The sequence below is a fragment of the Sinohyriopsis cumingii genome, chromosome 15 (genome assembly GCF_028554795.1).
Source record: "Sinohyriopsis cumingii isolate HCF-2022 chromosome 15, ASM2855479v2, whole genome shotgun sequence".
Lineage (NCBI taxonomy): Eukaryota > Metazoa > Mollusca > Bivalvia > Unionida > Unionidae > Sinohyriopsis > Sinohyriopsis cumingii.
Genome location: NC_142975.1, coordinates 42,763,675 through 42,779,149, shown reverse-complemented (window position 1 = coordinate 42,779,149; position 15,475 = coordinate 42,763,675). Strand labels below are relative to the sequence as shown.

General features: G+C 33.2%; 1 protein-coding gene across 1 annotated transcript in view; it reads right to left on the bottom strand.

Moving 5' to 3' along the window:
• Window positions 1-581: 581 nt before the first annotated feature.
• The window catches only part of LOC149781697 (GTPase IMAP family member 9-like), a 29,652-nt gene continuing 14,758 nt past the window's right edge, over window positions 582-15,475 (bottom strand). Inside the window, exons 2-4 of the mRNA XM_089934777.1 lie at window positions 7,746-7,781; window positions 5,590-5,625; window positions 582-2,649 (exon numbers count right to left, since the gene is read on the bottom strand). Of these exons, the coding sequence (XP_089790903.1) occupies window positions 1,523-2,649; window positions 5,590-5,625; window positions 7,746-7,749 (1,167 nt within the window). The 5' untranslated portion in view covers window positions 7,750-7,781 and the 3' untranslated portion in view covers window positions 582-1,522. The remainder of the gene's footprint in view (window positions 2,650-5,589; window positions 5,626-7,745; window positions 7,782-15,475) is intronic.

Sequence of the window (15,475 nt, the reverse complement as noted above, 5' to 3'; positions counted from 1 at the left end):
AGAATATCCTCCCATTACAATTAAGCAGATCTCCCTATTATGATTAAGCAGATCCTCGAAATGTAATTAAGCAGACCATCCCCTCCCCATTATGATTAAATTGATCCTATCATTATGATTACACAGATCCATGATCTAACATTAATTAGAAACGGCACAGCTCTAGACCGCGTTAGATCTAAAGTATAGTGGGAAAGGACCTCTAGTCTTCACTAGACCCAAAATATACTGGGAAATGAGGTGGAGAATGGAAAGGAAAAGCTAATAAATGTAGGAAGGTAATTTGGAAAGCTCCTGTTTTTATCGTAATACACTAGGAACTTTCGCAACTTTAGCAGGAAGACTGTTGCATATATACGTATCACAATTAGTCTTCTTTCACTTTCCTTTTGAAAGCGACCGAACTTCAATTTAAAGTTGTGGATTTGCTCTGAAAACACGCATGAAAAGTCAAGCTATGTGATTTCTATATTTTATATATTTCACACTGAAAGTATATAACTTAAACTTTTTAATTTCTACTAATATCAAGTGAATTATATGAACTTAATTAGGACATTTCAATGTTAACTCATGAAATATAAATAATACGACTGGTTTCATAGATGTCATTTAAGTGAATTTGTTCCACCTGTTCATGAATGCTTACAAAAGAGAACCGTGCGTCCTTGTGAATCGTCTGTAATCCCAAGGAACTCTTAAAAACAAACAAAGCCGACAAATTTACCCAATTAAGTTGGTAGTTTTGTGGGCAGCGGTCATGACTGTTAGATATACCTCAGTTCGTGGAAAGAAATTGCACCCAGAGGAATTACTGCAGCATGTAAATTGGGATACATTTATGAAGCAACTAGCCTTTTGTTAGACATGATGTTTTATTTGGGCATTGTTCTCGCATCCGAGTGTTATTCTCTATCTTGGCCAATCATGTTACGTTATACGATCCGAGGGAACAATTATTTCTAGACCAGATGTAGATGCGATTCCGAATAAAATATTTAACGTCATGCAAACATCTAATGAGTTTCTGAAAAGTGATAGCCGTATTTTGTCCAGTACTATCTGAAAATTCATATTAGTAATAAATACCACTTCCATAAGAATGTTCTCAACCGAGACATCACACAATCACCATTGAAGTGTATAACGTTATTATATGCAGTGGATGCAGTCATCTGGATTAAAAGTTTTGGAATATAATGATAGCCGTAGATAGACCATTTCCTGTAAGATACAGGTAACACATCTGCGTGGAATTGTAGAAGGTGTGGAAATAAATGATTGTACGATTAGCTAATCAAATTTGCTGAAGGCTGGATAAAATAGGATTAATTTCATTATACATGCTGATGTATTATTTTTGAATACTCATATTATTTAAAGATCTGACGAAGGATAGTGTTGATAGTAATAAAGCGACTTGTATTCGATACATGACCCAAAGCAGACACGTGAAGCGATGAATAAAAGCTGCCTTGAGCATAATGCTAATCAATAGTTGCCGAAGTCATTATAAGAGAGGCTAGTTCTTAAAGTCTAGAATATCTTCTATCGCCTTTGAAATAATTCCAGCATTATCAGCAGCGTTCTGTCTTAAGGTTTCCCTCAAAATATTTGAAAACCCTTCATTCTTTGTAACCGCCTCTCTAACTTTGATTCTTTCTTCTATGACTCTTTGGAAAATATTTCTTTGAACTTCTTGCAAGCTTTTATTGTAGTTTTCTTCCAATTCCAGACGTTTTTTCTTCGATTTTTCTTCAATATTTCTTATTTGGTCTTTCAACTTTATTTCTGAATTTCTCAGTTCAAGAACACTTTTTTCATTCTCATTCTTCTCCCTTTCTCTTTTCTCTATCTCATTTTGGATCCCTTTCAGAACATCTAATAGTGTGGATTTCATATCTTCTTCCTTTTTATTAGACTTGTCGGCCTTTACTTCATATTCCTGTGAATATGTATTTAATTTCTCTTGATGTTTTGTTCGCTGACGTTCGCAAATTGTTGTTGAAATAACTGTTTCTACTTCCTTAAGTAAGTCGTTCGTGAAGTAATTTCCGTCAGTTTCTTCCATGATTGTATCAACAAGAGCCAACAGCCGCCTTATGTCTTGTTCTATGTGTATCTTTTCAACCATATTGCTTATAGCGATACACTTTACATCCTTTCTGAACTTCTCAGGAAGTGCACCCAGAAAATATGTTGGGCTTGCATTTTTCTCAACGTCACCCATATGCGTGAAGACAATAATCAAATATCTATACAACGTGTCACCGAAAAATGAGAGAAGCGTGTTCAGAACGTCGTCACATTCCTGTGTGAGTCGATCACCGGCACTGTTTACTAAGACAATAGCATGAGGCCCAGGTGCTATCGCAGCAGCAAGTTTATAAAGCTCAAGATGACTTGTGTCCTTAACTCTTGGTGCATCGACAACAACAATATCCTTTCCGTCCAAGCCTTTTCCTCTCCCAAATCGACATGTTTCAGTATCTGTTAGCGTTCCAGCTACTTCACCTTTCAATCTGTTTATTCCTAGCAGGTTATTTCCAAGAGTAATCCTCTCTGTACTGTTGTCACTTATCAAAATTAATCTTCTTTCACTTTCTTTTTGATAGCAACCGAGCTTCATCTCAAAGTCGTGGATCTGTTCTGAAAACACAAAGAAAAATCAAGCTATGGGATTTCTATATTTGTTATATTTCACCCTTAAGCAGATAATGCAAACTTTTCATTTGTACTTATTTCAAATGAACTATATAAAGTTTCTCAAGATATTTCCATGTTTACCCGGGAAATATAAATTGTACGACTGGTTTCATATATGTCATTTGAAGTGAATATATTCCATCAGCATGTGAATCCATACAAAAGGGAACCGTCTAACTTTGTGAATTTTTGTACACCCAAGGAACTCTAAAATATTAAAAATGCGCACAAATTTACGAAATTAAGTTGGTAGTTTTGTGAGCAGTGGTCATGACAACTTCGTCTTTGTATTTCGTTTTTGTCCCATTATCTTAAAAGAAAATTAAGCCGCTTACGGCAGATGTAAAACATTTACATTCAGGGCATCATAAAGGCGTTAGTAAGACGTTTCCATATATAATTATTGATGAGTCTAAGTCTATAGTAACAAACATATTGCCTAATATATTCATTTCATTACTCACTAAAGTTGGAATGCGATCACTTCAATCTTTTTCTTAAATTATGTTGTTTGACTGAACATGGATACAGACAAACATTTTTTTTTGTCATTGCAGAGGACGTTTCAGGCTCCGAATCTGACTACTTTTCGCATAAAGTTACCTACAATAAGTTGGGTGCTGTGAGTATAGCAAACCTTTATAGATGTGTGATCTATATTGCGCTTAGACCATAACAAATTAAAACAAAGATGGGCTGATTTCTAAAGTCATTAATAAAAGTCCAATACTCTTCTTTTTCTCGATTGCAAACGTAAAATATAATTTCAAAATGGTTTTAAAAGATGCATCACATGGATGTTAAGCTTGACGGATGCATGAATAATAGGGCCACTAACGTGAGCCATTGTTTGCTAGACTGACTGTGAAAAAGAACGTAACTTTATAATTTTAAAAGTAAACAACACCAATTTCTAAAAACTCATGTAAAATGCTCCCTACCATGGATTTAGACTGCGATGGAGGATTTAGCAAGACAGACTAAAAATTCATTTTGTATGGACATCAGACATATTCCAAAAAGAAACAAGGTATTTCTAGTCTTTATTTGCATGACAAAGGAAAAAAACAACAACACAAAACATTGTTATCAATATAACCGCTATCGGGAGGGCACAAACCCAGATCCCTGTGACACCAGAGGCGTAAGTATATAACATATATAAACATTCCTATATTTAGAGAAGTACAACCACACAATGTTCGGCCTGGGGATAACGTTGATTTGCAGAGCGTGGTCATTGTCTGAATTCTTATAAAAGAGCGGTTAAGAAATAAAGGATATTAAAGTATTTAAAAATATTTTTTGTGAAATCTGAACATTGAGAGAGAGAGAGAGAGAGAGAGAGAGATAGAGAGAAAGAGAGAGAGAAGTCGTAAAATGCCTTAGTAGACAGATCGGTAGGTGGAATGGTCTTCTTCATGAGTAGTATTAATGTGATAACTTCTGGCAAAGTCACAAACATCCTTATTTTTATGTTCTAAAATCAACACCTTTCTCCCAGTCCCAACTTAAGAAAATAATTTGACGAAAACAAATATCTTACCTCCAAGATGCAATTTTCTTTCAGACATTATGATTTTTGTAAAACAAACTGACTTGTATCTATTTTTTAAAAACCAAAAATTCCCTACCCAAGCGCGCTAAGGAAATACTTCATACTCATTTGGTTTTCAGAACTATATTTTCAGATTTGCAAGTTGAGCGCAGGGTGCCGCAAAGATTATGAACACTCCAAAACAGATGCATAAAACTACAGTTACAAGTTTCCCGTCCCTTACCACACGTTGATCCAATAATACGATATCAGCAGTTAACCATTGCTATTTAAGTGATAACTAACATTTCTCTGCATTGGAAACTCAACACTCACCTATTTTCATTTGAGGCGATGCCATGAACCGAATCCACCTCCTTACTAGACAAAACACATAAGCAACTGAAAAATGATCAGTTGATGTATACGTAGCCGTTTATAAAATAAAAGATTAGATAAATAAATAATGGACTTCAGAATTTCCAAAACAAAAAAAGTGTAACACTCCCGTTAAAAGATGAGAAACATAGAAAGAGAATCAAATATAAAAAACAAACAATTATTTTGTGTTATAGATATAAACCAACTTAGGAAAAGAAGAAAAAAAAAATAACAGTGATGGTGCAATCAGGAGATATAGTGCACAGTGTGATATAAAATTCAGGCAAAATCAGTTAATCTTGGCAGTATGGATGGAACCTAACTGATATTTGGGTATTTTCTTTTTGATAGTGATCGAGCGCCTTCTCTATCGCATAGATTTTCTCTGAATGCACACGCCGAAAACAAAGTTCTGTATTTAGTTTTCCTATCGCAAGTGGACTGTTGATAGACATCAATTCAGTTCTAAACAGTTGTTACAAGGTATTAAAAAGCTGTAATTTTTGTCTCAGTTAAATATGTTGCATGAAGGGTAAATGTAAAATGTGATTACGTAATTAATTCATGTAACATTTGTTATGTCGGTATCCCTAAATAGAACGAGTTGCTATATTTGTGGGCGTGTCATCATCAGATACGTTCATGCGGGGTATTCATATAAACTTTCGACAAGAGAAGATGCAAATGATGCCACATTTGCCAGAAAGCGTATTAACGACATTATACATCGTATACTCGAATCAATTCTGATAATGCGTTTTTCTTCTTCCTTTTTACTTTCACGAAGACTAGAATAATGGTAAATAATTTGGAAATCTTAAAGTTGTACTTCTTATATCCCTGGGCACTTAAGAAAAGGTTTTGTTTTTGCAAATGCGCGTAGTTTTCAATGCTCGCGTCTTGAAAGAATAAGACTTTTTCTTGTTTTACTACAGGCTTGGTTACTGGATACTAGTGAAACTTACCCATGGAAATAGGTTCTGTATCTTCTTCTCTTAAGACTGCAATAAAATTGTTAAGAAAGTAATTCTAAATGACCACGAATATTTATGTTTCAAATTAACCATTTAGGCAAATTAAATTAACTAGTGTATACTCAGATTTCCACATGACTATTTTCGTTTATAAATCTATATCATAGTTTCTCCTTATCACATAGCTGGTACATTTTATACACAGTGTTTGCGGTTTATTATATTTGATATGTCAACACAATTGGAATATCTATTTATGTGAATCTCAGTGGTGAAATACGTCAATTAAATCCCTGAGCCGTATCCTCATTTTCTGGGACGGCGGAAATTTTCCTTGCACCGCTTTCTGGTGACAATTAATGTACTACTGTTGCCAATAATATAGCGTCCGTCTTTCCAATTAGCTGAGCGGACAAAAAAAAAAAAAAAAAAAAAAATATAAGCGAGTTAAGAAAACTGTAGATTTGGAATAACCTAATTTGTTGCAATATATTACAGTCTTGACATTTTGCAAACTGAACACATGTCCAGTCCTATTCAGCAGATGCATCGGACACTGTGTTTAACGTTGTATTCAGTGCAGTACATGGGAAGAAAGTCAAAGAGATGTGAACAAGGTAGAGTCAAATATCTTCGATTAAACATAAATTCTGTGCTTCACAGTACCGCAGTTTCTCTTAATTTGTTCAAACTTAGAAAAGCTCGTTCTTCTTGCTGTGAGCCTAAAATATATAGACACAAACTAACAAGCGTCTCATGGCATAATGGTAAATTTTCACATGTGCAAATACAAAAATATATTTGTTACGTCTAAAAATAAACGAATGAACAAAAATAAGAAGAATATCTCGCCAGTAATTATCTGCATTTCACACTAAAATATGTATTTAAATCTTGAAGTTATGCTAATCTCAAATGAATGATATGAACCTCGTCAACATATTTCAATGTTTATTCGGCAATATAAATTATTCGATTCATTTCATTGTTTCATGAATGTCATTGGAAATAAGCACCCACGTAACATCATGTACGTAAGGAATTACTTCATATTCTTTTGATTATAAGAATTATATCTTCAGATTTACAAGTTAAGCGCATGGTGCCGCAAATATTATGATGACACAAAAACAGATGCATAAAATCTACAATGCCAATTTTCCCGTCCCCTACGGCCATTAGATCCAATAAGACGATAACAGCAGATAACCATTGTTATTCAAGTGATAACGCATTTCTCTGTATGGGAGGCGACGTCATGAACGGAATCCATTACTTTTCTAGACAAAACTCATAAGCAAACTGAAAACTGATCGTTCGATATAAACCTAGACTTTTATAAAATAAAATATTAAATAAATAAAAAATGGACTTCAGAATTTCAAAAACAAAAAAAGTATAACACTCCGTTAAAAGATGGGAAACATAGAAAGAGAATAAAATATATAAATCATTAAAGTTATTTAGCGTATTTAATATAAACCAACTTAGGCAAAAAAGAAAAAAATACAATGATGGTTCAGTGAAGAGATATAGTGCACAGCGTGATATAAAAGTAAAGCTCAATCAGTTAATTTTGGCAGTATGGATGGATTCGAACATGTTTGGGTACTTTCATTTTGATAACAACGAGCGTCTTCTCTATCGCATAGATTTCCTCTGAAAGCACACGCAGAAATCAAAAGTTCTGTACTTAGGTTTTCCTGTCGCATGTGGACTTTTGATAGATATCGATTCAGTTCTAAACAGTTGTTGCAAGGTACTGAAATATGTCATTTTTGTCTCTGTTAAATATATTGCATGAAGGAAAAATAGTAAATGTTAAATAATAATTACTTTCAAGCAACATATATTATGCCAGGACTCCTAAATGGCACGAGTTGCGAGATTGTGACTGGGCGTGTCATCATCATATATACTCATGCGGGTATTGATATAAACTTCTGGCAGGGGAAGATCCTAATGATGCCACATGTGACAGTAGGAGACATTATACATTGCATATTCCAAGAAGTTCTTGCTTGTTGAATCCATAGTCACTTAAGGAAAGGTTTTTTGAAAGGAAACATTCTTTTTAATGCTGGCAGCTTTAAGTCTTTTCTATTTTCTTTTTCTACAAGCCTGGTTATACGATTATAGCTACTTACCCATGGAAATAGGTGCTGTATCTTTTCCGGGTGAAACTGGAATACAAAGTTAAAATAATAGTAACTATAATTCTAATTATCACGATAGTTATGTTCCAAGCAAGCTAAATTATATAAAGTAGTGTTTACCTTCGCTTTTATTTTTCTCATGTGACTACTTATTAATTACGTTTTTAAATAGTATGTGACAGACATCATCTCAAATGGTAATAACTTAATACTGAATTTATGAAAATCGATGAATAATTTCCAGCTTTTTCTACACTATATTTCTCATACGACTACTTAATTTCTTTTTCAGCATATTGTTGATAGATCAGGTATAGCTCTGCAGCGGAAATTGGTTTATTTAGCATTAATTTTGCTGCTATCATATTATACCAACCAAATCGTCACTGATTATTGTTCGTATTTTTAAAACGATGCCTTGCTCAATATTTTGAATTTTCTATCTGCTTCTTTTGTTCTGCACAACTGAACATCTATTTCTTTCATGTTCTATTGTTTCTCCAAACTAACGTTATTCATCAGTGTATGTAAATTAGTTTCGTAAATTACGACCTTTTTCTTTTGCTTTATTTCTTTGTTTCATATTATGATTGCTGTATGTTTTGATTTCATTATTATGTGAAATCGTCTGATTTAAATCCTACCTACAGATATAAGTTTATTATTGCTAATAAAGTTTTGAAAAAAATAAAGTATATATATTTTACCACTTGCTGGTTTTGATGACGAAACATATTTTTATTGTTCTACATTTTGAACAAACTCTTTTCCGAATTCCTGTATTTTTAATTGTTTATTTGTTTGATTAAAAACAAGATGATATATTTTTACATTTAAAAAATACGAGTTCATGTATTACATAGCTTCTGTATATTCATTTGCTCACTGCAATTACTTCGTTTTTGTTTTCGATGGCAAATATTTAGTTTTTTCCAACCACATACTGAGGATATAACTTTCATTATTTTTGTATGACTAATAAAGTCATGAATTGCATCAGTTTTTTTGTATGAATAATAAACTCATCAACTGTATCAGTTCGTCTGTTGTATAACTAGTAAACTCAGCAGTTGTATTAGTTTGTCTATTGCTCTTTAAACAATATGATTTCATGTACTTTATATGCAAGGTGTATTGTATTTCTATAGTTTTTTTTTTTTTATAAGGTGCTCTTTAAAATGATTTGGTTGCTGTTTAGAAACCTAAACAAATATCTTCATATATGTTTATAATATAATGCACATAATAATAACTACACATTACATCATCCATATATCGTATTTGAGAAGAATTGTAAACATTTTGCTTACCATTCATTTATTTAGTTTTAATTATATCGGGGTAAAGGTTGCCCGAAAGAATAACCAAATTCAATTTATTTGGTTTTGATATTTACACAAAAAGCAATCCAATCATCCTGTACCTTAAACAGTCTTCTAAATTAACTTAATACTTTCATTTTGTCTTATTTTTTTAGGTTCTTTGGAAGCATATCTTAAATCAAATAACCTATATATATATATATATATATATATATATATATATATATATATATATATATATATATATATATATATATATATATATACTGGAGTTTCATAACCATTTTACTTAAAAAGATTCATATAAATCTCAACCGGATCCATATAGTTTTCGCTGCTTTGCAAAGTCTTATCCTGACTTTCCGCAAGATAGTTTGATCTGAAATATGTTGATAATTCCTTCAAAATTTGAATTTACATTTTCAGTCCTTCAATTTTAAAGAGAAATTTATTCTCGCGAGTGCCAGAGGTATAATAATAGTTACAGCAACCAAATTGACTGATACCATTTATTTTATATTACGTGTTGTGCAACCACAAATGATACTTCAAATCAAGGTAACTTAAACCGTTTATGATATGCACTTCACAACTGAGTTCAATATTGATGTGGCTGGTCAATATTTGTGATGTTAGTCAACAGCTATATTATTATGTTATATTAGACTGGAAAACTAAATAATGAGAATCAAGCAATTAACTTAAAGTCAATGTTTGTGCCTATTACAATATTACTATTTATTTCCAAATAGCCCGTCTAGATGTTATTCTTAAAGCGTGGAGTTATTTGATTTAAATTTCAAATAATGTAACTAAAATATGGGAAAAATAAGGTAAAATTATAATCAAGCCTTAAGGTTCAAATGAGTTAATTAGAAAGCTACTGAAGTGCACTTGAGTAGGAACTGTCATACTTTTGATCCTTATTTCCAATTAATACAATTACCTTTGTTGTCAGTTGAATAAAACCAAAATTAACATAGGTGGTGCGTACTAAAAGAATTTCTAGCAAATTGAAATAGTTTCTAACTGTGATTTTGCCAGCACTTTGTTAAATTGCTGGTTTGTAAAGGAAACCAATCAGCTTTAAACTAATGCTGGTCATTATTAAGCCATGTGCTAATTTTTGTTGAATGAACATCTGGTTTTCTATTTGAAAAACAGTTCCTATACAAAGCAATCCCCTTTATACAGAATAGCAAGTTGCTGAGACATTTGGAGTTCCCCTTTTAAATAATTTTGTATTTTCTGCTGAAATGGTTTTTTCCCCAAACAAAATAATTCAAATTGTTTATACTTTGTACAAAAAACACGCCATTAACAACATCAGATTTTAATTCTGTTTGCGTTATTGTGTTTAGATATGTGTCATCCCTGACATAAATTGGCTCATTAATTTTATCATCATAATTTAGTGGTTCCTGTCACAATGCTGAATTAATATATAGCATTTTAATGTCTAGGGTTTGCTGGACATTTAATGTTTTTATATTTCACTCAAATTGTAGCAAAGGAGAAAATGTCTGCTCTTAGGTTAATATTTTCTGCACATCAATTGTGATACAAAACTGAGCACGTCTTTTAATTAAATTATGCCTTTGCCAAATGTGTTTCGATAACTATTTGATAGCGTGCATGACTGCTCTGGTACCCAGGTTAGTATCAGGAGAGGTAATTTAAATCATAATTAATCTGATCATTGCTTTCTTTTACTTTGTGCTTTCATCAGATACATACTGATCTTTTCAGCTAATTTTGATTTACTTTTAAACATATTCGGAAAGCACAGTATTATCATATGGTACTATTTTCGATCAGGTCCGATATCAATTTATTTATAGAGATTGTCAATATTAATGTATTTATTAATATTTGAAATGATATCTTTAGGGTATAAAATAGATGTGTTAAGACAATCAGACTTGTATATCAATATCAGTTTTAACATTCAAGAACAACGATTCAATATGGCACTGTTCACAATTCAGCTACAAATGGTGCACCCTTGCTTTATACAGTCATAGGATTATCATAACAGATTTTATTGAACTGAATTTTATCTGGGTTGTTCTTGTGATTAGAAAGCATACAGCCTACATTGATTTGCACATTATTTAACGCCGAATCTATATATTGTTCGTTCACGTTATTTTTGGGTTATCAGTTTCATACAATGCAGTGTTACAAATATGAGTGTTCATTCTTTTTTATAGAAATGACCTGATGTTGCCATTGACTGCGTCATTTATATTCTTGATATAATTACAACCCATGCTGACATTGTAAAATCTGTAATTTGCGCATTACTTATTCCGAATTTAAGTATGATGCCACCAATTTTGTTGAGGAACAAACCGTTTGATGTAACAATGTTCACAAAGCTGTTATTTTCACATTTTATTATGTCTGGTCCTTGGCCATGTTTTGCGAGAATGATTTACTGATGTTAATATATTCACAACCATTTGTATGTGTGTTACTCGTTCTGCTTTCATAAAAAAATCACCAGTGCTTTTTTGCTTAGATTGTCTCACCTGGACATCAATATGTAATTTGTTTGATTTTTGTTGACTGACAAAATATACATTTTGGAAGTGACAAAATTATCACTATCATGATCAAGAATGTTGAAAGTTTTATGACTCTTCATGTTAAGCTTAGTGCTTATCAGATTGCCACCTGACGGCAAACTAGTTGCCCGGCGTATAAAACGTCCAGCTCATTACGGATTGTGACGACTTCAGATATGGCTCGATAATGACTTAGATCAATATCGATTTGTTCTCCGCCTGACTCACAAGAAGGGGTACCAAAATAGTATAGGTCATTGTATAATAATTATATAATATAAAGATAAATATGTATGTGCATGACGCAAAAATGACAAAGCAAAGAAGAAAAAAATAAAGGAAACGAGAACACCCAAATAAACGATTTAATTAATGGTTTGTAAATAAAACTAAATAAAGACCATACCATAACGTTGTATGTAGCAGATGGTGACATAAATAATGTTTTGCTAGCAAAAGAAGAAATTAATAAGTAAAAGAAACCAAAAATAATAATGATTGATTCAACAATTAGGCAACATATTGCATTTAATATGTGTTAAAACATATATTTTACTCTACCAAACGGGAGTATGAAAAATGAGCAAGATATTTTTAATTTCTTCCCACATATTATTATTACATTACTAAATTGTCTTCGATTTGGTTTTATGGGCGTTTATTGGTATCTTGAACAAATAAAATATTCTATTGAAAATATGAACACTCTTCCGCATTTTCTTACAGTTTGGTAATTTATATACTAAGAATTTTTCAAACACTGTAATACCTATTTAACGCTTTACTTTTAGCTTTGTTAATCACAAAAGGAAGTACATATTGCCCGTAATTAACTAATAATTCATTGATAGAGTATGCTTTGCGATATATTGAAGTTCTTCGTTTTTCCTCATAATAATCGATATGAACTTGTTTTATCTTATCCATGATGTGTTGCACGTCTCAGACAAACATTAAAAATAATAAACAAGCGTATCTCTGGAAGCAGCAGAGGGGGCGAACAGACCACTTGTCTGAAACGTCATTTGCTTAAAATAAAAGCTCCTCCGAAATAAAAAAATAAGGTCACAGACCACTTGTCTGCTTAAAATTACAAAATAAAAAAATAAGGTCACTGACGCTATAAATCAAAGCGTCTAACTTGACCGAGAGTTTCTCTAATTGGATTACTTTATTTATGTCGAAATTTTTGTTCACCCACCAGAGGTCCCGCCCTCTCTGATGCTATTAATAAAAAGTTATCATATTAATAATGCCACCAGCTAAGGAATCTCACACTGCTAGATTAGCTCGAGAGAGACTAAAAGCAATCAAAATATTTCTTCCTGTTCGTGGTTCTGTTAGACAAAAATTGCAAGAACGTCAAGAAGTCCAAGCTGAATTTACAGAAGGCACAGAACAGTTATTTAAACCTGTTACAAAAATTACTAAAAAAGCTGTATGGGGAGACTTTAAGGATGATGAGGATTACGAGGATGAGGACGAGGAGAAGAAAAAGAAAAAGAAGAAGGGTATTCTTCAAGTATTAAAATAAACCGCTGAGCAAACTGAAAAAATAGCAGCGAGAACTAAGAAAACAAAAAAGATTTTACGAGATCTTCCAACTAAAATAGCTGCAGCTCAACCTCCACGTGTCGATGAAGAAATACTTGAAGGTATTGGTAAAATTCGTACTGAAATTGCCGACGTGAAAAAAGAACCTGCATCTAAACCAATAAAAGAAAAAATTGAACTAATCAAAAAATTTAATGAAAAATTTATCAGAGAAATTATAAATACTGAAGAAGATGATTTACCTGAAAAAATAGTAATTGGTATGTTTGATATATCCAGTATTTTAAAACACGGTCGTGAAAAAGTAAACAATGATAATCTTATTAAGTGGATATATCACATATATAAAAACAAAAAATAAGCCAGAAATGATGATTTGGAATATATAGGTCTTTTTGACGAGGTACAAAGACTTTATAGAGAGAGACTGAAACAAGCAGAACAACAACAATCTTCTCCACCGCAATCTCCCCAGCAAGAGATTTCCTATCAGTTTCCTCCACCTCTGCAACAAATAGAACAACAACGATCTTCTCCATCGAGGCGGGAGTCAATTGAAGAGTCTAAAAAAGAAAGGGAACGGGTGCTGGCAGAAATGGAACAGGAAAAAGAAAGCGAGACAAAAAAAAGAAGAATTGAGTGAGAGAGAGACTGAGCGGAAAAATAAATTGTCTATTTTATCAAGTCAAAAACAGTCTAAAAAAGAAGATCCTGACGATGATGCACCAGGTGCTACTGGAAGTGGTTTGGGAAGTGGTCTTATTGCCTGTCCTAACAGTGTTCTTTCTGACGTAGAACGACTAGAAATACTGACTGGAGGAAAACGTGCAGGAAATATTTCTTCAGAAATTGTTAATGAAATATCTGATATTTGTGAAGATTATTTACTGGCGGTATTATGGATCGCAGCATTTATCGTTCCCTTATTGATGAAATTGCTGATGATTATCACAGCGACTAAACAATTATTCAGTATATAAAAATGATTATACACACTGCTCAACGTGGGCCGATCATGGTCAGGGTAGTAAACTCACGACTGCCAAATTACAAAACAATTTACGGAGATGGACTTGGTGATGTTGTTCAGGGTCTATTTAGAAGGATGGCTCTAAAAGCAATACCGATTGCAAAACAATTAGGGATGAAGGCTAATGAGGCTGTTGTGATAAATTCCTGGCGCTATTGGTAATCTTGCCAGTAAAGCGTTCTCGACAGTCAAGGACAGACTATCTCGATTAGTGCGAAGAAAACAGCAGCAACCAATGAAACTGACCAGCACTGAAGTTATGCCCGCAAATGTCAGTAAAATAATAAATCAAGCCGCAAATCAAAAACTAGCGGAATTATCTGAAGAAGCAGAAAGAAATGTAACTGCAAATTTAATAGCAGGAAGTGGTCTTCCTGTCAGACGACGATAATTTAGATCACCATTTGGAAAAATGGGTAATCATAATAAAATGTTCAAGCGTATATTCGACCCAGCATTTGACATGGATGCACCGGTCCTCAAAGATGAATCAGTACGTGATTATCAATTTTATTCCTATGACGCAAAACAACCAAATCAGCGGATGGGTGTCGAACTTCAAGTTCATGATACAAGTAGATATTTCTTACCCGCTGAGGCATTTAATGAAGTAGAAGGTGAGCTTGTAAAGGCGGATGGTACTGCATACAATGCCAATGCACGAGTTGGTTTTGTCAACAACAGGATTATGGCACTGTTTAGTAGCGCCACATACATGATTGATGGAAAAAATATTGAATCAATTCAGAATGATGTCGATGGTGCTACAACAATAATTGCTCTAGCGAGATATTCTGATGATTACACAAGATCAGCCGGTCCAACAATGATGTTTGCCAAGGATGCTAATAACCACGCTGATCATATTCCATATGTTACAAGACGGCCAAAAAAATTCTCTGCCGTTGCTGATGACGCAGGTGTGGAGCCGTTAATTACTAGTGCTAACGCGACACACAACTTAGGATTTGCAACAAGCCGATCAGCGTTGTCAGGAGATAATATAAATTTTCATGTGCAATTCCACTGTCTCACATCTTTGGATTTTGCAGAAATGTTAGAAAGGTTATCTTGGAGCTAAACACACAGTTGTGCTCGTAAGAAAAGGTGATGATAATGATGCAATCTGGCGAGGTGCTGGTGTTACTGATGCTGGTAAAGTGAATATAGCGAAACTTTCATTGTGGATGCCAGTAATGATTCCATCTATTGCTGAAGAACAAACATTGCTCTCTTTTACGGATC